The sequence below is a fragment of the Grampus griseus genome (genome assembly GCF_964374135.1).
Source record: "Grampus griseus genome assembly, chromosome: 6".
Lineage (NCBI taxonomy): Eukaryota > Metazoa > Chordata > Mammalia > Artiodactyla > Delphinidae > Grampus > Grampus griseus.
Window position 1 is genome coordinate 80,264,178 of NC_139000.1, and position 25,359 is coordinate 80,289,536.

A 25,359-nucleotide genomic window follows, 5' to 3' on the forward strand; every position below is an offset into this window, starting at 1 on the left:
TTGGAACTCAGAGCTGGATTCAGATCCTGAGTCCATCTCTCACCATCTGTGTAGCCTTTGGCAAATCATAACTTCTCAGAATCTACATTTTCTCATTTGTGAAATAAGGCTCATAATGCAAACCTTCTAGGACTGTTCTGAGGATTCTATGAGATAACACACATGAAGTACTTAATTTAGCAACTCTTACAATTTTTTTTTTAAATTTGGGAATCTGGAATGGGGGATTATATTTTTACATATACCTACCCAGCAAAACTGCTTGGCACTCTGAGCCTACTTTCTAGGCTGCTGTGGGTATTCAGAAAGCATTTGAGTATCTCTAGGTTATCTTCTCTACACTCATTTCCATGTATTTTTTCTGACTGTTCTACCACTGGGAGAGAAATTCCCCTAATCCTATATAGCTTTATCAACACTATATAGTTGTACAGAAAGTAACAGTTGCTCCTAATACTTTGCAGAGCACACCAACTTTTCCAAAAGCACTTTCACAACTATTGTCTCAGTGAAGCCCCACAAAAATGTTGAGGCTAACATGCTAATACACAGGCTCTTTGGAACAAGGCAGAGTATGAATAATAATTGTGCTAGTACTTCCACTTTGCAGATCAGGAATATACAAGGGGGATGACTTATCCAAGGTCACATGGTAAGTCAGGAGAAAGAGTATTAGAAACAAGGTTTCCTGGCCCCTCGCTGATGGTCGGTTTACTGGGCTATTTCCAATCACACTACTCTCCTTCTTCAAATTCTAGCTTCCCTCCCTCCCTGCCACACCAGAACTCCCTACAAAAGGGCAATTTTACCAGATACCGCCATAGTGTCACTGATCCATGCAATGGAAAAGATCCAGTCCTTGTGTCCATCCTTCAAGAGGAGGGAGTGACAGGTACAGAGAGAGAAAAAAAAAAAGGAAAAAAAGAAATCAGTAAAATAAGGATTACAATGTACACCCCTGAAAAGCTTACGAGTCTGACTGAAAATATCTTTGTAAAAATTACAATTCTAATCTCTGGTGATTTCAACCCAAATGGAATGATCCCACAATTTTTAACTTCTGTCTTGAGAAGCTCAAAGCTGGAATAAAACTGGCATTCTTGTGGACAATAAACATGGCCGGTGGACACACAGCTCTAGCATTCTATCTCTGGATGTTCTACTTGTGGTTCCTACGCACAATTACCCACTTCTCGTCCCTCCAACACACCCCCTCGCACTCTCCCCTTGCTTCCTGGGAGAATATAGCTACAACTGACCTCTATGCTGTTCCATCTGTCTGGTACTCTCTTCCTCCAGACATCAGCATATCTTGCACCCTCATTTCCTTTAAGTCTCCCTGCTCAAATGTCATTCTTATCAGAGGCCCTCCCAACTATCCTCTGAAATAGCGTTCTCCACCATGCTCTCTCCCTTTAGCCTGCCTTTACTCTTCTCCACGGCACTCATCACACTCTGACATACTGCTGGTACATTTTTGTTGGTTTATATGCCTCCCTTCACTTGAGTGCAGGCTTCAAGAGGGTAGGGGCTTTGTCTGTTTTATTCACTGCTATGTCCCCAGTGTCTGAAACAATGACCGGCCATAGAAGGGTCAAAAAATAGTTGCTGAATGAATAACTTAATAAACCCTTCTGACTGTGGGCAGTAGGAGATGTGTAACCACTGTGGTGTGGACTCAAACACCAACCCACCGCTGATGGCCTCTGAGGTGTACTGCTCGCCTCTTTATCAGACATACCCTCTGCCAACATATCTGATACTCCCTGTGGTGAGTGGAATACCAACTCTGAAATCTCCACCCCCATACCTCACCATTACGCACCCCCAACCCAAGTCCACAGAAGTCTAGAGGAAACTGTCCCTTCCTGGGGGGCTTGTGGGATGAGGACTGGGCTCTGTTAAAAAACAAGGCTACCTCTATCTACAATTATTGGGGAGACTTACATCTCCCACACACACAGGATCTAGTGTAGGCAGCCGGTAGATAGCAAGGCTGTTGGGGTTGTCTCCTCCGGTGGCTAACAGTGTTCTAGAGGGATTCAGCTCGATGGCATGGATACCACAGCCCTGCTGTGTCACACCGCCGGGCTCCCGGTCCTTCAGAATGGGGATCTTGGTGATCTGGCTTGTCTGGACATCCACTACAAACAGCTACAAGAGAAAAGGGATAAAGAAGCTGAACGCAGTTTCTCTTCAGTGTGGCTAACGCTGGGTACAAACATCCATTCATTCACTCAGTTACCCATCAAACATTTAATTAATGTCTACTACGTTAGACCCTGGGCATTATTAAACGCATGGTCAGGGCGACACTAGTCAAATGAAACATGTAAATAAGAAAACATCACAGAGATAGATATAATATGCTACATAAACACAGAGAGGAAGAAGTAAATTCTGCCTGGGATTCAAAGATGGCTTCAAAGAGGATTATGGATCTAATGAACCTGATGAAAGGTTTTCTACCAGTTCAAGCATATTTTATATAACTCTTCTTTTTTACTATTTATTTATTTTATTTCTTTATTTTCCTTAACTTTTTTTTGGCTGTTTTGGGTCTTAGTTGCGGCACACAGGATCCTTGTTGAATCATGCCAGATCTTTTCATCATGGAGCATGGTCTGCTTGGGTTTCTCTCTAGTTGTGGCGAGTGGGCTCCAGAGCACATGGGCTCTGTAGTTTGTGGCACGTGGGCTCTCTCGTTGAGGCGCGTGAGCTTGCTAGATGTGGCATGCAGGCTTAGTTGCCCTGTGGCATGTGGGATCTTAGTTTCCCGAGCAGGGATCAAACCTGTGTCCCCTGCATTAGAAGGTGGATTCTTTTTCTGTTTTGTTTTTTAAAGATTTTTTTAAAAATTTATTTATTTTATTTTTGACTGCATTGGGTCTTCCTTGCTGAGTGCGGGCTTTCTCTAGTTGCGGTGAGCGGGGGCTCTTTGTTGCGGTGAGCGGGGGCTCTTCATTGCAGTGCGCGGGCTTCTCATTGCAGTGGAGAAGGTGGATTCTTTACCACTGGACCACCAGGGAAGTCCCTATATAACTAATTCTTATCTAACCATGCACAGAAGCTTATAAACAAAACACATCAAAACCACTATTAGACATACCTATAAACATTACCACATTTGCAAGAGTGACCTGAGACAAGACAAGGTAAGAGATATTCATCTCACTGCTTATCTATTACACACACATTCTGTTTTGTGCCACCATGCCTTTGCTCATGCTGCTGCTTCTGCCTGAAATGCTCTTATCCACTTCTGTACCAAACTAACCCCTTTTCACTCTCCAAAATTCAATTCAGAGAAATACTTTATGGAAAAGATCAGTCTTAGACAAAGGGCATTCCCAGTGGAGTCTTTTTTTTTTTTTTTTAATATTTATTTTTTAGGGTGTGCTGGGTCTTAGTTGCGGCAGGCAGCTCCTTAGTTGTGGCTTGCAGGCTCCTTAGTTGAGGCACATGAGCTCCTTAGTTGTGGCAGGCGGGCTCCTTAGCTGTGGCACATGAACTCTTAGTTGCGGCATGCATGTGGGATCTAGTTCCCTTACCAGGGATTGAACCCGGGCCCCCTGCATTGGGAGTGCAGAGTCTTAACCACTGCGCCACCAGGGAAGTCCCTGGAGTCTATTATTATTAAACTCTTTATGTGATTCAATGATTCATTTATTCACTCACTGATTCAGCACCAACTAAATGCCAATAATTGTTCTAGATGCTAGAAATATAACTACTAGGAATGATCTCTGGCCTCATATACCTTATAGTCTAGGTAGTTCATTTAAAATCCTATCAGCAATTCTCAGAGTGAAGCCAAATCATGTTATATCGTTGTATAAAATAACCTACTGCTTGTACAGGAAGATCTATGAAAGGAGAAAGCAGGTAAGCCTTAAATTTAAAATAGAAAAAGGAAAGGAAGAGTAGCTAGAACAAGACCGCCAGGTAGAGACTGAGGAAAAATTTTAAAAGGGAAGGTGGAGAGAGGGGAACCACTCCTGAGTCTGTAGGCCCTGACAACTACTTAAGGCAGACCTCCTGCCTAACAGTCACAGTCACTGATGTGTCTGATGGGTCTGACAGGCATTTTTTTTTTTTTTCGACAGGCATTTTTAAACTCAATGTGTCTAAAACAAATACTCTTCCTCCCCAAATTGCTCATTTCATCTAATGCCACCAAAATCTCCCTGGTCACACAAGCCTGGGATTCATCCTAGACTCTTCCTCCCTCATTCCCACCATCCCAGCTGGTCCTGCCAAACTATCTCCTAAATATTCTTACAGTTGGCTCCTTCCTCTCCATCCTCTCTCCTCTAGACAACTGCAACTGGTCTTTGTGCCTTCAGGCAAGGTCACCATCAAAACTATCCTCCTGGGCTTCCCTGGTGGCGCAGTGGTTGAGAGTCCGCCTGCTGATGCAGGGGACGTGTGTGGGTTCGTGCCCCGGTCCAGGAAGATCCCACATGCCGCAGAGCGGCTAGGCCCGTGAGCCATGGCCGCTGAGCCTGCGCGTCCGGAGCCTGTGCTCCGCAACGGGAGAGGCCACAACAGAGAGAGGCCCGCATACCGCAAAACAAACAAACAAACAAACAAAAAAACCTATTCTCCATACTATAATCATTCATCTTCATAAAAATGGAAATCTTCCCATGTCAATTAAAAAAAATCCAATGGTTCCCCTTTACCTAAATTCAAGCCCCTCAGCATGGCATCAAGACTCTTCTCAATGTGGCCCCTACCTATCTCTCTAGCTTCAAATCCTGCCATGGACCTTATACTCTAGAAAGAACTGCTTATTAATTATTATTCACACAAATAATAATTATTTTATTTTTGACTGCATTGGGTCTTCAATGAAGACTCTCCAATGAAATATAATTATTTTGTTTCATGCTCATGCTGTTCACAATGCCAGAAATGCTTCCTCCTACTCTTTTCTTTACCTGGCCATCACGTCCTTACCTTTCATGATTCAGTTCAGACATGTCCTCTATGAATATTCCTTAATGTCCAGGCTGGTTAAGTTCCTCTCTTGTAGGCTTCCAAGACAGCCCTCTACCCACAATACTTAGATATTATCACAGTTTCAAAATCTTTACTTGTCTCGGGCTTCCCTGGTGGCGCAGTGGTTAAGAAGCCGCCTGCCAATGCAGGGGACACGGGTTCGAGCCCTGATCTGGGAAGATCCCACACGCCACGGAACAACTAAGCCTGTGCACTACAACTACTGAGCCTGTGCTCTAGAGCCTGCGAGCCACAACTACTGAGCCCAAGTGCTGCAACTACTGAAGCCTGTGTGTCTAGAGCCCATGCTTTGCAACAAGAAAAGCCACCGCAATGAGAAGCTCACGCACCGCAACAAAGACCCAACACAGCCAAAAAAAAAAAAAATCTTTACTTGTCTCTCTTCTCCATTAAGCTAATAATGTCCTTCCAATTCCAAGAGCAGGGGGTTTACCCTATTTGGTTCTATTCTCCTGCCCCAACCATGCAGAGCTACATAGTAAGTGCTTACAGTAACCACCTTTCAAGGGACCTGCCCAATGATGTTAGGGGGCCCCCACATCCCTGCACTCAGAGTGGGGGCCTGTAGCTGAGTTTGATACAGCCCAGATTTCCAGATCACAGCACTGTCCTGGGGTGGCCTCCTGGCTCAAGGAGAACCAGTCCAGAGGCTAGACTGGACTGGGTCATTCAAATTCTCTCAGCAATATGGAACTGGCTGGTGGCACTAAACCAAACTGTCTGGGTGGCCATTTTCTACCAAAGCCAGTCCCCAGAGAAAAGGAAACAGAAGACAGGAAGCATGGACATCCCTGGTTCCTAGGGGCTTTCCAACTCCTAGTTGTTTTTCTGAGATCCAGGGATACTTCCTGCTCTTCAGGTTTGCAAGCTAGCCCTTCCAATAAATGTGAGTGGATTTCTTACCCTTTTAAACAAACGATCTCTAACCAACACAGCCCCTCAAATGTTTAATAAAGCAAAATGTACTGCCCACTTACACTTTTGTGTTGTGTGGGACAGTGCAACCATAATATATTGGCTTCTAGATCAGTGATTCTCAAACTGATTATAATACAATATAATATAATACAATAACCTGGGGAATTTTCTTTTTTTAAAAAATACTACAAAACAAACACAACTCCCAAGGACTTCCCTGGTGGTCCAGTGGTTAAGACTCCGTGCTCCCAATGCAGGGGGCCTGGGTTCGATCCCTGGTCAGGGAACTAGATCCTGCATGTCACAACTAAGAGCCCGCATGCCGCAACTAAGAGCCAGCACAGCCAAATAAATAATAAATAAATAAATAAATAAATTTAAAAACAATTCCCAGGCCCTACCCTAAAACTCCTCCAATTAGAATTTCTGAGTTTGGGGCCAGTAAAAGTGAATTTTTTTCAAGGATCTCCAGGTGAATCTAATGACTGCCCATGTTTAACAATCACTGATCTAGAGCTTTGCTATTCAAAGGAGTATCTGGAAGCTTGTTAGAAACAAAGAATCTCAGGCCCTCACCCTAGACCTATTAAATCAGCATCTGGAGTTTCTCAAGATCTCCAAGTACACTGAAGTTTGAGAAGCACTGATGTAGAGAAATCTACTCTGTACACTAAGGACGATGCATTTGATAAGACACAACCCTATGCCTTAAAACAGGGCTCCATTTCTGCCACCCAGAAAAGGTGAAGAGAAAAAGCTTCATCTATTCATGTCCAAGAAAGTCTTAAGCCCAACCTCTCCAGTTTTGGACTTGGGAGAGACCTAGGTTTGAATTCCATTGGTTACTTAGTAGCTATGTGATCTTGATCAAGTCACTTTCACCTTTCTGAATCTTGTTTCTTATCTATAAAACTTGAATAATATTATTTATCTAATAGCGTTGCTAGGAGGTCTAATAAAATGTAAAGTATCTAGCACAGGGCTCAGCACAGAATAGGTACTTAACAAGTACTAGCTAATAGTAACATTCTATTCTAATGTTTGTTTCATTCAGTAGGTTATAATGGCTTCTACACTAGATGAAAAAGATTTCATACAAGGGAAATGCAAACAGCTGGCTCTGTAGAGGCCCAGGAAACCAAGAGTTTACCCCCAACCTCACCCTCATCCTTGCAGAGGAATGACTAAGCACCATGTGAAGGACAGAGCCTTTTTGCTTTTTCAAAGGAAGGAACAGGGATGTGGATGGAGTGCCAGAGACTATCTCCCCAAGCTGTCTGACAAAGGGTCAAGGCTTCAAACAGCTCCTGTAACGTTTCCCAGAATGAGGCTGCTCCACATTAACCTACTGGGATTCCTGCCAGAAACCAGCAGCACGGCAAGATAAGCTTGAGGCTTAATGGCTCCCTGCAACTTACAAGTTAGGACAGAGGGAAAAAAGAAAGCAAAGGCCTTACAATCAGGAAGATTGTATGACTAGTGAGTACACCTCTAAATGCATGTATCTGCATATAGACATATGCAATTGTGTGTATAGAAAGTCAAGGTGGCTTAATAAAATGGGGGGAGGGGAGATTCACAAAGTATCAGAGTGTTTTAGATGGAGGTTAATGGAGAAAGGAAAGCAAATCCACATAGGTAGCACAGAGAAGATGACTATACCAAGTCAGATGATAAAAGGCAAGAGGGCAGCTTAAGTATGGGAAAGGGAGGATAATTGAAATCAAGCAGAGGAATACATTTCCTCTCCCAAACGGAGATGGGGAGGAGCAAAGGAGAGAGCCAAGATCCAGAAACACAACAGGAAATGGTTAGACAATATGTATCTAAAATGAAAAATGTGTAAACTCTGCAATTTCAATTTTAGAAATTTATGATAAGGAAATAATGACAGGTGAACAATTTTAATTATAGTGAATTTAATTAATTAATTTATTTATTTGGCCCTGCTGTGCAGCACGCGGGATCTTAGTTCCCTGACCAGGGACTGAACCAGTGCCCCCTATAACGGAAGCACAGAGTCTTAACTACTGGACTGCCAGAGAAGTCCCAAATTAAAGTGAATTTTAAACCAGTGAAACACCACAGGGGATTGGGAATATCCACACAATGGATTATCATACAGCCTTTAAGAATGATGGAGTAGAGGATATTTATTAACATGGAAAGTCGGTCATGCTATGTTATTAAATGAATACCCTCCCTTTTAAAAACATGAGTCCAGGGACTTCCCTGGTGGCTCAGTGGTGAAGATCCCCAATGCATGGGGCCTAGGTTTGACCCCTGGTCAGGGAACTAGATCCCAAATGCATGCCTCAACTAAGAGTTTGCATGCCACGGAGCCGGCGAGCTGCAACAAGGAGCCTGTGAGCCACAACTAAGGAGCCTGCTTGCTGCAACGAAGGAGCCCATGTGCCGCAACTAAGGAGCCCACCTGCCACAACTAAAACACAGTGCAACCAAATAAATATTTTAAAAAAATAATAATAAATAAAAAATAAAAATGCATCCAGGAATGTTGATTTTTTTTTTCCCTCAGGGAACACATATGACGTGCATAATTAAAAGATAAAAGAAAAGGACCACAGGCCGTGAAATGAGCTGCACTTACTCAGGACTCCAATGATGTCCAAGAGAATCGGGCATTCTGTCCAGCCCATCTCTAAAAGCTTGCTGCCTACTCACCTGCATCCTGCTGTGCAGGAGACAGGGGTATGGCCGAGATCAATAAGCTGCTTGAACAATATCAAGACTCTATAGCTATAAATATTTTAGACTGTTCAGGAGCTAGAAGAGTTGTCACACCTAGAAAGTTGAGTCACTGTTTCTATTGCAAGTCTATTAAAGGAAAGACCCATGTGGTTGTTTAAAGTAAAATAACATGGTTGGGGTCCAAATTACAAAAGTAACACGTCATAAACTTGTAAAACATAGAAAAGGGGAAATCAGAAAATGAACACCACCACTACTACCACTTGGTGTATTTTTTTCAGGTCCTTCACTATATACCCAGTCAAATGCATATATATTTTTCTCCATTTATAAAAATGTGACCTCATATATATTATTTTATATCTTTTAACACCTTTTCAAATTAATCTATATACCTTTAAATAATTTTTAATGGCTTTAAGGTGATTCGCTGCATGGGTATGCTAGAATTTATCGAACACATTCCCTGTTATCGAACATTTATGCTGTATCCAAATTTTCAGTAATGCAAAACACACTGCAGTGAACATTCTTGTATCTAAATCCAGGAGCCTGTGCTATGCTAAGATCTCTTACTCTTTGAATTGTGAATCTAAGCTGCTCCTCCAAAAGACGGCTATAGGGCTGGCTTGCTGAAATCAGCAATGGTACTTGGTATTAGGTCCTGAGTTCTGATACTTTCCCACTAGAATCATGATTTTGTGGGAGGAGGACCAAATTAGGATTTACAATTATCCTGAATTTAAGTAACATAATAATTCTTTTTTTTTTTTGGTGGGGGGGCGCGTAGCTTGCAGGATCTTAGTTCCCCAACCAGCGACTGAACCCAGGCCCTCGGCAATGAAAGCATGGAGTCCTAACCACTGGATCACCAGGGAATTCCCAGTAACATAATTCTTTACAAGTGTTTAACATGTCCAGTAAACTGATTCTTAACCCCTGATCTTGGAGGGCTCTGTTGAAAATGGAATAAGTCCTGAGAGTCAGCTTTGGCAAGACACCTAAGATTTTGCCTGGTATCCGCCAAAGTCATCTAGCGAAGAGCCTCTGACAGTACACCACAGAGAGCTACCTCAAGCACCGTGACAAACATTTGGTAAAAAATTTCTCTTAGGTTGTAAAATCAGAACTCAACTGAGTGTTGCCTTTATCTAAATACAAAGCCCATGTCCTACTTCCAAGTGATATACCATCCAATCAGAGAATAGAAGGGTAAACAAAAGAATTGGTCAACTAGCCTGATTTTACACAGATCCTCATTTCTTCCTATGGAAGATGAAAATTAACTCCTATAGTACTGAAGGATACTAATAGTTAATGTATAGATTATTCAGAAGAAAACAAGATATTCTCAGCTTTTTGTTCCCCAGAGCATTTCAAGGCATAAGACCTTCTACTCAGAATTAAAAGGAAGCCTTATCTCTAAACTGCAAACTACTGGAGAGCAGATTGTCATTACACACTAATTAATTATCTAGTATATTAAGAGATTATAAACTTTTAATAATAACAGTTTAAAACAATAACATAATCCCTATTCTCTCATTCTTACTTCCTGAGCCTTACAGCACAAAGACTTAATGATAATATGATTATGTATCTGCCCACTGAAAAGCAAGAACTCTCTCCAGGTGTTATCTGGAGCTCCAAAAATCTTCTGTGACTTGAGAGGGGAACTCCTTTTGCCGTATATCCTACCACTGTATTTCCAAGCTCTTTCTTTACACCCTTTCCCTAGAGAGGAGGTATACTCCATGACTGCTCAATCTTCGTCAGCAAACAAGACAAGCATTGAATGGCAACCTGGCAAGGCCACTTTCACCATTGCTTTAGGCTAAGAAAAAACATCTAGCTTAAGTAACTTTTTCTTTTAATTATAGAGTTTATTGACAATACTTTACCTACAATACTGGAAATAAAAAATGCAAGAAAGATTGCTCAGAATCCTATCTCTTGGGACTTCGCTGGTGGTCCAGTGATTAAGAATCCACCTTCCAATGCAGGAGACTCCGGTACCATCCCTGGTCAGGGAACTAAGATCCCACATGCCACGGGGCAACTAAGCTCGCACGCTGCAACTACTGAGCCTGTGTGCCACAACTACAGAGCTCACACGCCCTGGAGCCCCTGTGCCACAACTAGAGAGAAGCCCACGCGCTGCAACAAAGAGCCCGCACACCACAACGAAAGATCTTGTGTGCCGCAAGACACGACACAGCCAAAAAAAAAAAAAAAAAAAATCCTATCCCTCTTTTCAAGTCTGTTTTTCATTTGTCAAGTTCCTGTTCAGTCCTTAATCACATGCATGTATAATGGTGCATAGCTATAATCAGCAGAGAGAATTCTGTATCTCATTACATTTAACATATCAAAAGCTCTACATGTTATTACAGTCTTCACAATTATGTCAATACCTCCATAATATCATGCAGATTTGATTTACCATAAATTACTTAAGTATTCTATTGTTAACATTTTGATAAAATAGCTTCCAATAATTATTTTGTTAAAAAAGACTTCTTTCTTCCTTTGGATAATTTCCAAAGTATGAAAATATTAGGTCAAAGGGTATAATACTTATTAGGCTCTTCATTCAACAAACAATACACCCCAGGTCTTTGAAACATAATGCCAAATTACTTTCAAAAAAGGGTTTTAGTGACAATAAATATATGACCTGTTCCACCACATCCTTATCAGAACTGGTTTACACTTTAATTTGTATACAGAAAAATATTTTGCTTTTATCTATATCCCTTTAATGATGAAATTAACTATAATTTCCTAATTGTATTTTTTCTTATATAAATTATATCTAAATGAATTATTTTTAAATGTTTAAGCTCCTTGGGATGTGACTGACATACAGAAAATAACCAATTTACAGGGTAGAAAAATGGTCACTTCTTATCTTATCTTATGTACCTGAATTTGGCCAGAAATACACCTAGAGGCTAGAACCATCAAACTACTGTTACCACTTCCTCCTCCACTGCCATTAATTACATCAACAATTTACTAAGTACATGTTCTAGGCACCGAGCTAACCAACATCTTATTTAATTTTCTTCATGACTGAGCTAGGCAGATACTACTCACTCCATTATTATTATTATTTTTTAAATATGTATTTATTTACTTATTTGGCTGCACTGGGTCTTAGTTGAGGCACGTGGTATCTTCGTTGCTGCATGTAGGATCTTCGTTGTGGCACGCGGACTCTTAGTTGCGGCATGCATGTGGGATCTAGCTCCCTGACGAGGGATCAAACCCGGGCCCCCTGCACTGGGAGCGTGGAGTCTTAACCACTGGACCACCAGGGAAGTCCCCACTCCATTTATTTTAAAGGTGAAAGAAAGGCTAAGGAGAAATTACCTGGCTTGTCCAAGGGTACAAAGCTAGTAAGAAATGGAGCCCAGATTCAACCCATGATTCTCTGAATCCAAATACACAATACAAAATGACTTAAACTTGTTGATATTTCTGACTTGTTTACTATAACTCTTCTAGTAAAGAGACCAAAAAATTGGAAAGTAATGACTTAAGCTAAGATCTGACTTAAAAAAAGAATGGGCAGGGTCTTCCCTGGTGGCACAGTGGTTAAGAATCTGCCTGCCAATGCAGGGGACAGGGGTTCGAGCCCTGGGCCAGGAAGATCCCACATGCTGTGGAGCAACTAAGCCCATGCGCCACAACTACTGAGTCTGCGTTCTAGAACCCGCAAGCCACACTACTGAAGCCTGCATGCCACAACTACTGAAGCCTGCGTGCCACAACTACTGAAACCTGCGCGCCTAGAGCCCGTGCTCCACAACAAGAGAAGCCACCGCAATGAGAAGCCCACACACCGCAATGAAGAGTAGCCCCCGCTCGCTGCTACTAGAGAAAGCCCACGCGCAGCAACAAAAACCCAACGCAGCCACACACACACAAAAAAAGAATGGGCAAATTTCTTGCTTTGTCTGTTGAGACCAGAACTGGCATATAAGGAAAATAATTATTTGTCAAGGGCTTCCTCAAAGTGCAGAAATAAGATCTGATTACATACTACTGGTTGCTGAACAGATATTAACCAAGATGCCTACAAGAAAATTCTTTCAGATCCATTAAACATGATGTTCCACCTATGCCCTGAGTGTGGTTTAGAAAATACAAGGAGAATTCAAATGAATGGTCTAGATTTAATAAGGTGACAAAAAAATTATTGCTATACAGCATAAAGTCTAAGCCAGTGATTCATATAAAAATTGCCTGAGAGCTTGTTTAAAATTCCAATTCCTAGGTTTCACAGAAGGAAAAATCCTGAATCAGTACTGGAGTGGGGACCAGGAAACTTGCATTTTAAACACATACCTCAAGTGATTGTGATGCAGACAGTTCCTGAGTCATGCTTAGGAAACAAAGGCCTAAGCAATCAGAAATCAAATATACATCAATTTAGAAGAAGGCTGACTGGCAAAAGAAGACTAAAGGAAGAGCCCAAGGAAAACAGGAACCAAATCAAGTAACCAGACTACCTCATTACTAACTTTCAGCAGGTAGTTAGCCTGCCAGGCACCTCCCAGCAAACCTCTGCTCTCAGCTACCCACGTTTCCCCATCCTCCAAGTCTACAGGGCTGCAGGAAGAGGCCATAAATTCACCAGGGGCCATGCAGCGAAGCATGTGACTCAATTCTCCAGATGAGAAAGGTGATGAACAGGATTATTCATTATTAAAGGCTAGACATGAGTCAGAAGGAAAAGAAAAAAAAAAGTTACCTACAGGAGATTCAGTTAGTCTTGTCAACCAAATCCCCAGCGACTTGAGTCGCTCTCCCTTGTTTCTTCCCAGCATCAGCCAAATGGGTCTATCCAGAGTTGCTCAACATTCCTTGTATATTCCTGACTCTGCTATGGAATGGACATCCCTGCTTCCTTCCCACAGTTGAAGACTCTTCCTCCTCTAGCAAATCCTCTCTGAATACCCTAGCTAGGAATGACTTCCTCTCGGGAGCACTCCTGGTTGGCGCGTCTAATGAGGCATCTATGTTGTTATTAACTCTGCACACAGCTATGTATTGTATCCCAGCCAAGCTAAGCAGAGGTCAGGCAGTCCTCTGCCATTACAGGTATTGCAGTGAAAGTTTGAGGAGTACTTGGCATAACATAAAGAATTCTGACAAGGAATAAGGAAAATTAGGACCCAAACTTAACTCATTATAGAATCTCAGGCAAATAACTTTTCTCCCTTTGGGTCTGTTTCTTCAACTCTAAAACAAAGTGGAGGCCAGTGGTTACAGTCCCTTCCAGCTCTGTCTGAGATTTGTTTCTATATCACTGCAACCCCACATGAAGCAGTGTCTTGCTACACATGGGAAAAACTCAATAAATGGTTATAAATTTAGTAAAAGCAGACACAAAACACAAAGTTGTCCCACTACATTCTAGCCAATGAAATGCAGAAATATTACTGCATTTCTTCTCACATTCAAAAACTGTCCTGATGAAAACATCCCCACCTACAAGTGAGAGGGACTGATGGCCTCCAAGGATCCAAAGGCATATAAGGGCATTCAAGTGGAATCAGCAGTTTAAGTAGCTGAATGTTGGGACTTCCCTGGTGGCGCAGCGGTTAAGAATCCCCCTGCCAATGCAGGGGACATGGGTTCGAGCCCTGGTCCAAGAAGATCCCACATGCTGCGGAGCAACTAAGCCCGTGTGCCACAACTACTGAGCCTGCGCTCTAGAGCCCGCGAGCCACAGCTACTGAGCCCGTGTGCCTAGAGCCCGTGCTCTGAAACAAGAGAAGCCACCCCAATGAGAAGCCCATGCACCGCAATGGTAGCTCCCACTTGCTACAACTAGAGAAAGCCTGCGCGCAGCAATGAAGACCCAACGCAGCCAGAAATAAATTAATAAAAAAAAAAAAGAAGAAGAAGAAGCCAAATGTTGCAGTCCAACCATAATCCTGGATTGAACCCGGTTGCCAATTCTGGGTCAGTTTCTCCCTTTTATCTCTACACCAGGAAATATATGAAGAATCCTGCTTAAGGTCAAGCTAAAAAGCAATACTCCTAGATACCACCAGGAAAAACTCTCATTCATCTTGAACCCGACCCGGGCACTGCTCCCATTCCAACAGAAAAAACGTCCATGTGTGAGCTTGAGAAGACCTTTTTCTCTGACTGTAATGTCTATCAAGGATCCAGCTAGAAAAAAAAGCCTGGAGTGCAAGAGTCACTATGTTACTCCTATGTTCATTCTCCAACGTCCCAAGCTTCCAACAGACTATACCTGAAATAAAGGGCTCAGATCACTTAAGAGAAAAACTGCCCGCCTCAAGCTCTGAGGTGGTTGTCAACTGAGGGCACAATGTTTGAAAATGCATGCATGTGTGCCTGCGTGTACACATGCATGTGCCTGATTGTCACAATAACTGAGGGTGCAGGGTAGAGGGGGACTGCTGGCATCTATGGAGCAGAAGCCAAGAATGTGAAATCTCCAGCAATACGAGGTAAAGTCCCAGAGAAGGAAGAAACCACCAAAACACCATCAATATTCTTGTTGAGAAAAGCTGCCCTAAAATTCTTGAATCCTTCCATAGGACTGCTGTTCAGGCCCTAACCCTTTTTTTTTTTTTTGCGGTACGCGGGCCTTTCACTGCCGTGGCCTCTCCCGTTGCAGAGCACAGGCTCCGGACGCGCAGGCTCAGCGGCCATGGCTCCGCGGCATGTGGGATCTTCCCGGATCGGGGCACGAACCTGTGTCCCCTGCATCGGCAGGCGGACTCTCAACCACTGCGCCACCTGGGAAGCACGGCCCTAACCCTTTTTATTAATTTTTAAATTTTTATTGAAGTATATAGCTAATTTACAATATTATATTCATTTCAGGTGTACAACATAATGATTCAAAATTTTTATGGCTTATACTCCATTTAAAGTTGTTATAAAATATTGGCTATATTCCCTGTGTCGTACAATATATCCTTGTAGCTTATTTATTTATTTATTTATTTATTTTTTGCAGTACGCGGGCCTCTCACTGCTGTGGCCTCTCCCGTTGCGGAGCACAGGCTCCGGACGCGCAGGCCCAGCCGCTCCGCGGCATGTGGGATCCTCCCGGACCGGGGCACGAACCCGTGTTCCCTGCATCGGCAGGCAGACTCTCAACCACTGCGCCACCAGGGAAGCCCCGCTTATTTATTTTATACATAGTAGTTGGTATCTCTTAATCCCCAACCTCTATCTTACCCCTCCCCCCTTCCCTCTCCCCACTGGAAACCACTAGTTTATTCTTTATATCTGTGAGTCAGTTTCTGTTTTGTATATACATTCATTTTATTTTTTAGATTCCACATATAAGTGATAACATACAGTATTTGTCTTTCTCTAACTTATTACACTAAGCATAATACCCTCCAGGTCCACCCATGTTGTCGCAAATGGCAAAATTTCATTTTTTATAGTTGAGGAGTATTCCATTGTTGTGTGCAAGTGTATGTATATATATATATGTATGTGTGTGTGTCTGTGTGTGTGTGTATATCTCACATCTTATCTGTTCATCTGTTGTTAAGACATTTAGGTTGCGTCCATATCTTGGCAATTGTAAATAATGCTGCTATGAACATTAGGGTGCACGTTACCTTTTTGAATTAAGAGTTTTTGCTTTCTTTTTCTTTGGCTATATACCCAGGAGTGGAACTGCTGGATCATATAGTAGTTTTACTTTTAGTTTTTTGAGGAACCTCCATGCTGTTTTCCATAGTGGCTGCACCAATTTACATTCCCACCAACAGCATACAAGGGGTCTCTTTTCTCCACATCCTCACCAACATTTGTTGTTTGTGGTCTTTTTGATAAAAGCCATTCTCACAAGTGTGAAGTGATACCTCACTGTGGTTTTGATTTGCACTTCTCTGATGACTAGGGATATTGAGCATTTTTTCACATGCCTGTTGGTCATGTGTATGTCTTCTTTGAAAAAATGTCTATTCAGGCCTTCTGCCCAATTTTTTTTTAATAAATAAATTTATTTATTTATTTTATTTATTTTGTTTTTGGCTGCGCTGGATCTTCATTGCTGTGCGCAGGCTTTCTCTAGTTGTGGCGACCGGGGGCTACTCTTCATTGCAGTGCGTGGGCTTCTCATTGTGGTGGCTTCTCTTGTTGTGGAGCACGAGCTCCAGGTGTGCAGGCTTCACTAGTTGTGGCTTGCGGGCTCTGGAGTGCAGGCTCAGTAGTTGTGGTGCATGGGCTTAGCTACTCTGCGGCATGTGGGATCTTCCCCGACCAGGGCTTGAACCCGTGTCCCCTGCATTGGCTGGCGGATTCTTAACCACTGCGCCACCAGAGAAGTCCCCGGCCCTTTTTTTTTTTTTTTTTTTTGCGGTACGCGGGCCTCTCACTGTCGTGGCTTCTCCCGTTGCGGAGCACAGGCTCCGGACGCGCAGGCTCAGCGGCCATGGCTCACGGGCTCAGCTGCTCCACGGCATGTGGGATCTTCCCGGACCGCGGCACGAACCCGTGTCCCCTGCATCGGCAGGCAGACTCTCAACCACTGCACCACCAGGGAAGCCCCTGCCCAATTTTTAATCAGGTTGTTTGTTCTTCTGATATTGAGTTGTATAAACTGTTTACATATTGGGGGTATTAACCCCTTATTGTTTATATCACTTGCAAATATTTTCTCATTCAGTATGTTGTCTTCTCATTTTGTGGATGCTTTCCTTTGCTGTGCAAAAGCTTTTAATTGGGTCCCATTTGCTTATTATGCTTTTTTTCTTTTCCCTTAGGAGATATACCCAAAAAATACTGCTATGATTTATGTCAGAGTTTTCTGCCTATATTTTCTTCTAGGTGTTTTACGGTTTCCAGTCTTAAACTTAGGACTTTAATCCATTTTGAGTTTATTTTTGTATATGGTATGAGAAAATGTTCTAATGTCACTCTTTTACAAGTAGCTGTCCAGTTTTCCCAGCACCAATTTTCATTGAAGAGACTGTCTTTTGTCCATTGTATATTCTTGTCTCTCTTGCTATAGATTAACTGATCATAAGTACATGGGTCACACCCTAACATTCTTGACCATTAATTCCCTCACATACAGAGGGTGACTAAAGTCTGCAACACACTACATGAAACAGGATTCCTGGAGCCCATACCTGCGTTAATCCAAGCAAGACCTTCTCAAGATGAAGACAAGTCAGAAAAGGGCAGCCAACTCTAGCACCATCACATATAAGAGGCATAAACTTATTCCTACTGCTCCTCTTCCTAAAGCCTTATAACATCAATTAACCTGACATAGTACTTTAGACTTTTTGAAGCATTTACACAATGATTTTCAATCTACAAACACTTCTGCACATGTGCCCAGCAGAATGAACTTGCCAAGATAGCAATTCTATCACTTCCACATCTAAAATCTTCCTCTCAAAAGAGTCAAATATTCTCAAAATAAGATAAAAACTAATTCTGGGATAACTGTGAACATTTCTTACTAGACAAAGAATAACCATATGCCATTTAAAAAACTAAAACCTAATTAGCAGGTTAATATCCTAACTACAAAATATAGAAGGATCATACAGATAAGAATGCTGTTGACAAAGGATTAATCTCTAAAATATATAAACAGCTTATGCAGCTCAATATTAAAAAAACAAACAACCCTGTCAAAAAATGGGCAGAGGGCTTCCCTGGTGGCACAGGAGTTAAGAATCTGCCTGCCAATACAGGGGACATGGGTTTCAGACCTGGTCCGGGAAGATCCCACATGCCATGGAGCAACTAAGCCCATGCACCACAACTACTGAGCCTGCACTCTATAGAGCCCTCAAGCCACAACTACTGAAGCCCGAGTGCCTTGAGCCTGTGCTCCACAAGAGAAGCCACCACAACGAGAAGCCCGCACACCACAATGAAGAGTAGCCCCTGCTCGCCGCAACTAGAGAAAGTCGGAGCACAGCAACGGAGACCCAACACAGCCAAAAATAAAAATAAATAAATAAAATAAATTTATATTAAAAAAAGGGCATAAGACCTAAATAGACATTTCTCCAAAGAAGACATACAGCTGGCCAACAAATACATGAAAAGCTGCTCGACATCACTAATTATTAGAGAAATGCAAATCAAAACTACAATGAGGTATCACCTCACACCTGTTAGAATGGGCATCATCAGAAAATCTACAAACAACAAAAGCTGGAGAGGGTGTGGAGAAAAGGGAACCCTCTTGCACTGTTGGTGGGAATGTAAATTGATACAGCCACTATGGAGAACTGTATGGAGGTTCCTTAAAGAACTAAAAATAGAATTACCATATGACCCAGCAATCCCACCACTGGCCATATACCCAGAGAAAACCATAATAATTCAAAAAGACACATGCACCCACTATTGCATGCACACACACACATGCAATAATTCATTGCAGCACTATTTACGAGAGCCAGCTCATGGAAGCAACCTAAATGCCCATTGATGGACGAATGGATAAAGATGTGGTATATATATACAATGGAATATTACTCAGCCATAAAAAGGAACGAAATTGGGTCATTTGTAGAGACGTGGATGGACCTAGAGACTGTCATACAGAGTAAAGTAAGTCAGAAAGAGAAAAACAAATATGGTATATTAACGCATATATGTGGAACCTAGAAAAATGGTACAGGTGAACTGGTTTGCAAGGCAGAAATAGAGACACAGATGTAGAGAACAATCATATGGACACCAAGGGGGGAAAGTGGGGTGGGGTGGGGTGGGGGGGATGTGCTGAGATGAGTTGGGAGATTGGGATTGACATGTATACACCAATATGTATTAAGTAAAGAACTAATAAGAACCTGCTGTATAAAAAATAAAATAAAATTCAAGGGCTTCCCTGGTGGCGCAGTGGTTGAGAGTCTGCCTGCCGATGCAGGGGACATGGGTTCGTGCCCCGGTCCGGGAGGATCCCACATGCCGCGGAGCGGCTGGGCCCGTGAGCCATGGCCGCTGGGCCTGCGCATCCGGAGCCTGTGCTCCGCAGCGGGAGGGGCCGCAACAGTGAGAGGCCCGTGTACTGCTAAGACAGAAAAAAAATAAAATAAAATAAAATTCAAAAAAAAAAAGAAGAATGCTGTTAACCCGAGATGTACACTTGGCCAAACCCAAGGAATTCTGCAAGCATTTTAAAGCATTTTCTAAAGGGCTGTAACCCCATTGGAAAAATAAAATAGTAATACGAGGAGGAATGAATAAAAAATCCAGTCAGAAAAAAACTCCCACATTTTTCCTTTGTTTGTTTCCATGTGTCTCAAATTGAGTTTCATATTCTGCTTTTATGATTTCGGGAGTTTGAATATGTAAACTCAAGTTTATAATATTATAGCTATTTTCTCAACCCTGGTAACTACTATTCCACCCCACCCCCCAAATTAGGCTTCTCCAAGTGCTTCTTCCTCTCATCTGGCAGCAAATTGCAGCCCAAGCCTCATCTTGTCTGCTTCATTGTGATCCACCAAGCCTACCTGTGAAGTCAGCAGTATACCTCTGACCATTACTTTGGGAATTGGTGAGAAAGATAAAAGCAGCTCTGGCAACAGGAGTTAGCCTGGTACTATCACTTAGGCTTTGGGGTCTTGCTGAAAATAATTCCACAGGAGATTTTCCTGTGAAAATCCTATCCACTTAAGCCTTTCCCCAAATCACCCTTGCAAATCCTTTCTAACACTCTCTTACTGAGTGGCTTCATGGTTCCCTGCGGTGGAGGTTCACCCTAGCTGCAAGGAGCAATTTTATCTATTATAGGTGAGTGAGTCCTTGAAAGTCAAAATATGGGAAATAAGAGTTGTCTAAAATTAAAAACCTCAAACTCTGCACACGTTATCACTCTGCCTATCACCATCCTTCCCAAACCAACCCCTCTCAAAATATCCACTTTCTTGAATTGTTTTTGGTACTCTCCTGGTTTTCCTCTGACCTCCCTGCTCCCCCTGTAGCAGATCTTCCTGCACCATAAATGTAGGTGTTCTCCAAGGTTCTGTTCTTAACCCCCCTGTCAATATCAATGGTTCTTACCCATTTTTGGCTCACAATGTTCCCTCCGAAAATGTAATGAAATCTATGGACTGCTCCCCTACACCACCCTCCCACATCATGCTCAGAAAATATACATCTAATGATATTTTTGCAATTTTAGGGAAGGTTTATGGAACCCAAGAGTGACTTCTCTACCCTCTCTCCATGGTAATAGAACAATTTTAATAATCCCTTATACATATGTGAATCCTAAACCACTAACTTCAATCTTTACCCCCTCTCAAACTTCAACTGATTGAAAGCACAAAACTAAACATTTTCTCTTTAAATGTTTTTTTGTTTCAAACGTTTTTCTGGCAAGCTTCTCTTATTTAGCTTTTCTGTATGGCTCTGTACATAACCTGAGTTTGTAACACTAAACCGGGAAAATATACCTACCCATCCTGGTTCCCAAACCCACATTTCAATTAAGGTTATACTACCTCTCCTTCTTTAAATAATTTAGTAAAAATATGAGTGTTGTAATGTTGTTAATGATTAAAACATAGGCTGGGGAATTCCCTGGCAGTTCAGTGGTTAGGACTCCGAGCTTCCAATGCAGGGGGCATGGGTTCGATCCCCGGTCAGGGAACTAACATCCTGCAAACTGTGTGGTGTGGCAAAAAAAAAAGCAAAAAACATAGGCTAGCAATCTTATTCCTGTGCTTATTAGGCCCAGGGAATTCAGAGAGGTTGAATGGACTGCCCCTAGTTTGAGTGTTAGCCCATAGCACAGGGAAATTCCCACCCCACCAATCAAGCTACAGAATAATTTACAAAACCTCTACTGCTTTTTTCACAGATGACCCACTGCCTCAGCAAATGTTTCTATACTATAGCCCCAAGTCAGTTAACTCGGAAATGGCCTAACTTTTTAGCATCTGTTAGTTAACGCTAACAGTTAAACGCTTAGTTAAACGCTCATGAATACCAACAGCAGCCAAGAGAAAAAGCACTTCTAACCCACAGATACATATTAAAAAGATTATTTTAGAATATAAACAGTTGTGGTATACCTTTCCTACTGAATACATTTAAATCATTTCACTGATGGTAAAATTTCAATACATCAAAACTTAATTTACTCTTGAGAATCCAACATGAACTCCTCCCTCCCCAAACTCTTCAGATACTATCCAAAGATAGTGCTAACTATTTAAGTAATTTTCCTTTTAAACTGAGGGAAGTCCCAGGGAGTGCCAAGAGCATTGGAAAAGGCTTTGGATTCATTATCACTACTACTATTTCTGAACAAGTAAGATACTGCTAACTTGAAATATTTCCCAAGATGTATACAGCTACCTTCTCAGCACTTGCATTTTACAGATGGGAAAACAAAGGCACAGATAAGAGAATCATTTGCCAAATATTACAAAGTTCAGAGAAGAACACTGTTCCTGATTCCCAATTTTGGTTCTGAAAGCTAAGCAAAGAAAAACACTAATTATAAAAAGAAAAGAAAGCAAGACTCTACTTAAATACTTTAAGTCATGAGGAAACAGGAAGACAGAAAGGCACGTATCAAGAGTAGGTTAAATTACTACTCAACATTATTCTCACCTTCAAAAGAGGGTAAATAAATTCAAGAAGCAGGAGATTATGATGATCAATTCAGTTTAAAATTCAGCAACATTTGCTGGGGCAAAACACTATGATGGTTTGTATGGTTATGGGGTGTGAAATGAATTCCTCTAAATGGAAGACTCTTTCTAATCCAAGTGACAAAGATGACAGTTCTCTTAAACCAAGACAGTTCTCTTAAACCTGAGAGACTAGGAAAAGGAAGTTTTGTAGGAGCTTGCCACCACTATTTACTTTTGAAAGCCTTCTTTATAACAAGCAACCTTCAACAAAAGAGGAAATGAAAGCTTGGCCTCAACCACCATGGTATTATATCGTTCCTTAAAACTCATGTTTAAACCTTTGCCTATGTCCTTTATAAATAAATACTTCTCCTAGTACTTAAGACTTTCTTGATCTAGAGCCATCTTCTCTTTCAATTAATCCAAGATGTGTTTCTGTCCAGGGTAAATTCACCCAGCCATTATGACATTTCTTGTCTATTCACCCAGGGTGAGGTGAAAACAGAGCAGCTGGACCTACATCTGATCTTTTCTCACATGTTAATCAGAATCACTTTGCAGGGCTTCCCTGGCGGTGCAGTGGTTAAGAATCAGCCTGCCAATGCAGGGGACACGGGTTCAAGCCCTGGTCCGGGAAGATCCCACATGGCGCAGAGCAACTAATCCCGTGAGCCACAACTACTGAGCCCATGTGCCACAACTACTGAAGCCCGCGTGCCTACAGCCCGTGCTCCGCAACAAGAGAAGCCACTGCAATGAGAAGCCTGTGCACCACAATGAAAGAGTAGCCCCTGCTCGCCGCAACTAGAGAAAGCCTGCGCACAGCAACAAAGACCCAAAGCAGCCAAAAATAAATAAATAAATAAATTTATTTAAAAAAAAAAAAAAAGAATCACTTCCCACCTGTAGGCCCTGTTTTTTCTCACTTGCCATTCCTCTGACATCATGCTATTTGTGCTCTTCTGTTCTAATCATATCCACAATATTCAATCATGGATTGATATTTTATCCATGCCTTTAATTGTTCTGGTTAAATTTACTGATAAAATTTCCCCTTCATTCACTTATAACTATCTTCTAAGTCATTCTACGTAAAAATACTCTCCTACTCATGTCATATTCAATTTTTCTTGCTACTGAATTCTTTTCAGAAGGCTACTTTGCAAAGACCAAACATTTATTGGGTTGGCCAAAACGTTTGTTCAGGGCTTTCATAAAATCTTATGGAAAAACCCGAATGAACGTTTTGGCCAACCTAATACATCCTGAAATATACCACCGAACATACTTCCCTGCCCTTTCTTATAGGAAATACATCTTTAGATTCTATCCCCTAAAAAGAAAGTGTTTGTCTTATTCCTATCTTTAGCCAAGTACGAGTTTAAATACTTCTACATATGCCTTTAGCCTAGCAGACAACACCTAGGTTTTCACTATCCTGTATCCTGAATGATGCCCAGATCATCATTCTTTCCTCTGAGGCCTCTGACTTAAAAGACAACATAAAAACGGGGGGAAAAAAATCAAGAAGCAGTGGCATATCCATATGGCAAGAGGCCTAAAGAAACAGACTCCTCTGAAGATTTACCAGAAAAGAAATGTGGAAGTGGGAAAAGGAATAGAAAAGGGAAGAAGTCATGAACAGATAGGAGGGAATGGAAAGGAGAATAAGGCAATCTCCTCCCCCAAAGAGCTAAAGGGGAAAACCAGCAGTGAGAGATTCTAGGACATGTGGAGCCATATATCCAGAACTAAGAGATAGTTCACATCCACCCAGAAACTTACCGTGTTGCATTTTGTGCCACACACCACTTGCCTATGATTCAGCCACTGAGATGCAAACACTTTATTAAGTGTCCCCAAGTGAAACTCTCTCTCCTTCAGGAGGCTGGGAAGTTGCTGTGCTGCATAACCATGCAACACTCGAGAGTAGTTGGTTTCATTCTGTAGCCTGACTTCTCGGTTCTTCAGGTAGTACACTAAGGATCTCTTCACTGGGGGGAGTCTTTTCCTTTTGTGAAGTGAGTGATCCCAGCCAAACTGTGGAAAGCAAAATTAGAAATCACTGCTTTGGCTACCTTTGTCAGAATAAGGGATCCTACTGTATTAGAGAAATCACTAAGAACTCAACCTGCAGGATTTACATACAACAGAAATACAAATACAATGGAACAGGAAAGTCAAGCTAGAAGTCCAGTTTAACTCTTCCAACATTGAAAAGATGCTGCTCATAGTGATACCTATGGAAAACAAGGGCTGAAAAGGAAAGGAATGTAAGCAGAAAAGAGTATGAAAGGTTTACTAAGGCCTTTTATAAGTGAAGGAATCAGGTACCTTAAAGCTATCCTTGATAGAGAAGGGAGTGAAGGGCCGAGAGATTAACATACAGACCTCGGCTGCATCTCTAACGGACCCCCTTCTCCCTCTCAGCCTGTACTCCCCGCGAAGCATGGACGGTGCAACCCAAGGAGCCCAACTGGGGTCCCAGGTCTTTCAGGGATGCCCTATCAGTGGCCGCCTTCCTGTCACCAGGTCTGCGCTCCAAGCAGTTACAGCATTCCAAAAATCAAACACCAACGGGGTGGGAGGCACGGGAAATCTGAGTCTGAAGGGACCCAGAGAGCAGGACAGGAGTGATACCTGGAACCTGCTGTTTCATCTAGGGGTCCAAGTGCCAAAAGGCCCAGCTCAGAGCTTGGGTATCCAAAGGGAGGCTCATTCCTATACGAGAGACGCAATCATTTCCCCTTCCCCGGGCCACAGGAAGGCGGACTTCACGGTCTCTCCCGGTATTTTACGGGAGGTTTTGTTCCCGATTCTCCTCGACTTCGGTTTCCCTTCCTCAGAAACCCAGTTTGTTTTCTCCTCAAGCCCCGTTCCCGGCTGCAGGCCTCCCCGGAATATGTCTCGTTTTCACATTCCCCTTTAGTTCCTCACCCCGGCTGCCTATCTGCTTTTCAGTGAACTCCTGCTGGCCCAGCCCGGATCCTATTGACCACGGCTCCGCTCTTCACCCGCCCCCCGTCCCCCCAAGACCTTGGACCTCGTTCCGGTTCCCTGATTTGCGAAC

General features: G+C 42.4%; 1 protein-coding gene across 6 annotated transcripts in view; it reads right to left on the reverse strand.

The window, feature by feature from the left end:
- DCAF12 (DDB1 and CUL4 associated factor 12) overlaps positions 1 to 25,359 on the reverse strand; it is a 43,716-nt gene that overhangs the window by 17,987 nt on the left and 370 nt on the right. For all 6 annotated transcript variants that reach the window (XR_014296944.1, XR_014296945.1, XR_014296946.1 and 3 more), the window contains exons 2-4: positions 24,075 to 24,329; positions 1,948 to 2,154; positions 810 to 870 (exon numbers count right to left, since the gene is read on the reverse strand). Coding sequence is in view for 1 of the 6 variants with exons in the window: in XM_082657539.1 (XP_082513665.1) it covers positions 810 to 870; positions 1,948 to 2,154; positions 24,075 to 24,329 (523 nt within the window). In the remaining 5 variants the exon portion in view is untranslated. The remainder of the gene's footprint in view (positions 1 to 809; positions 871 to 1,947; positions 2,155 to 24,074; positions 24,330 to 25,359) is intronic.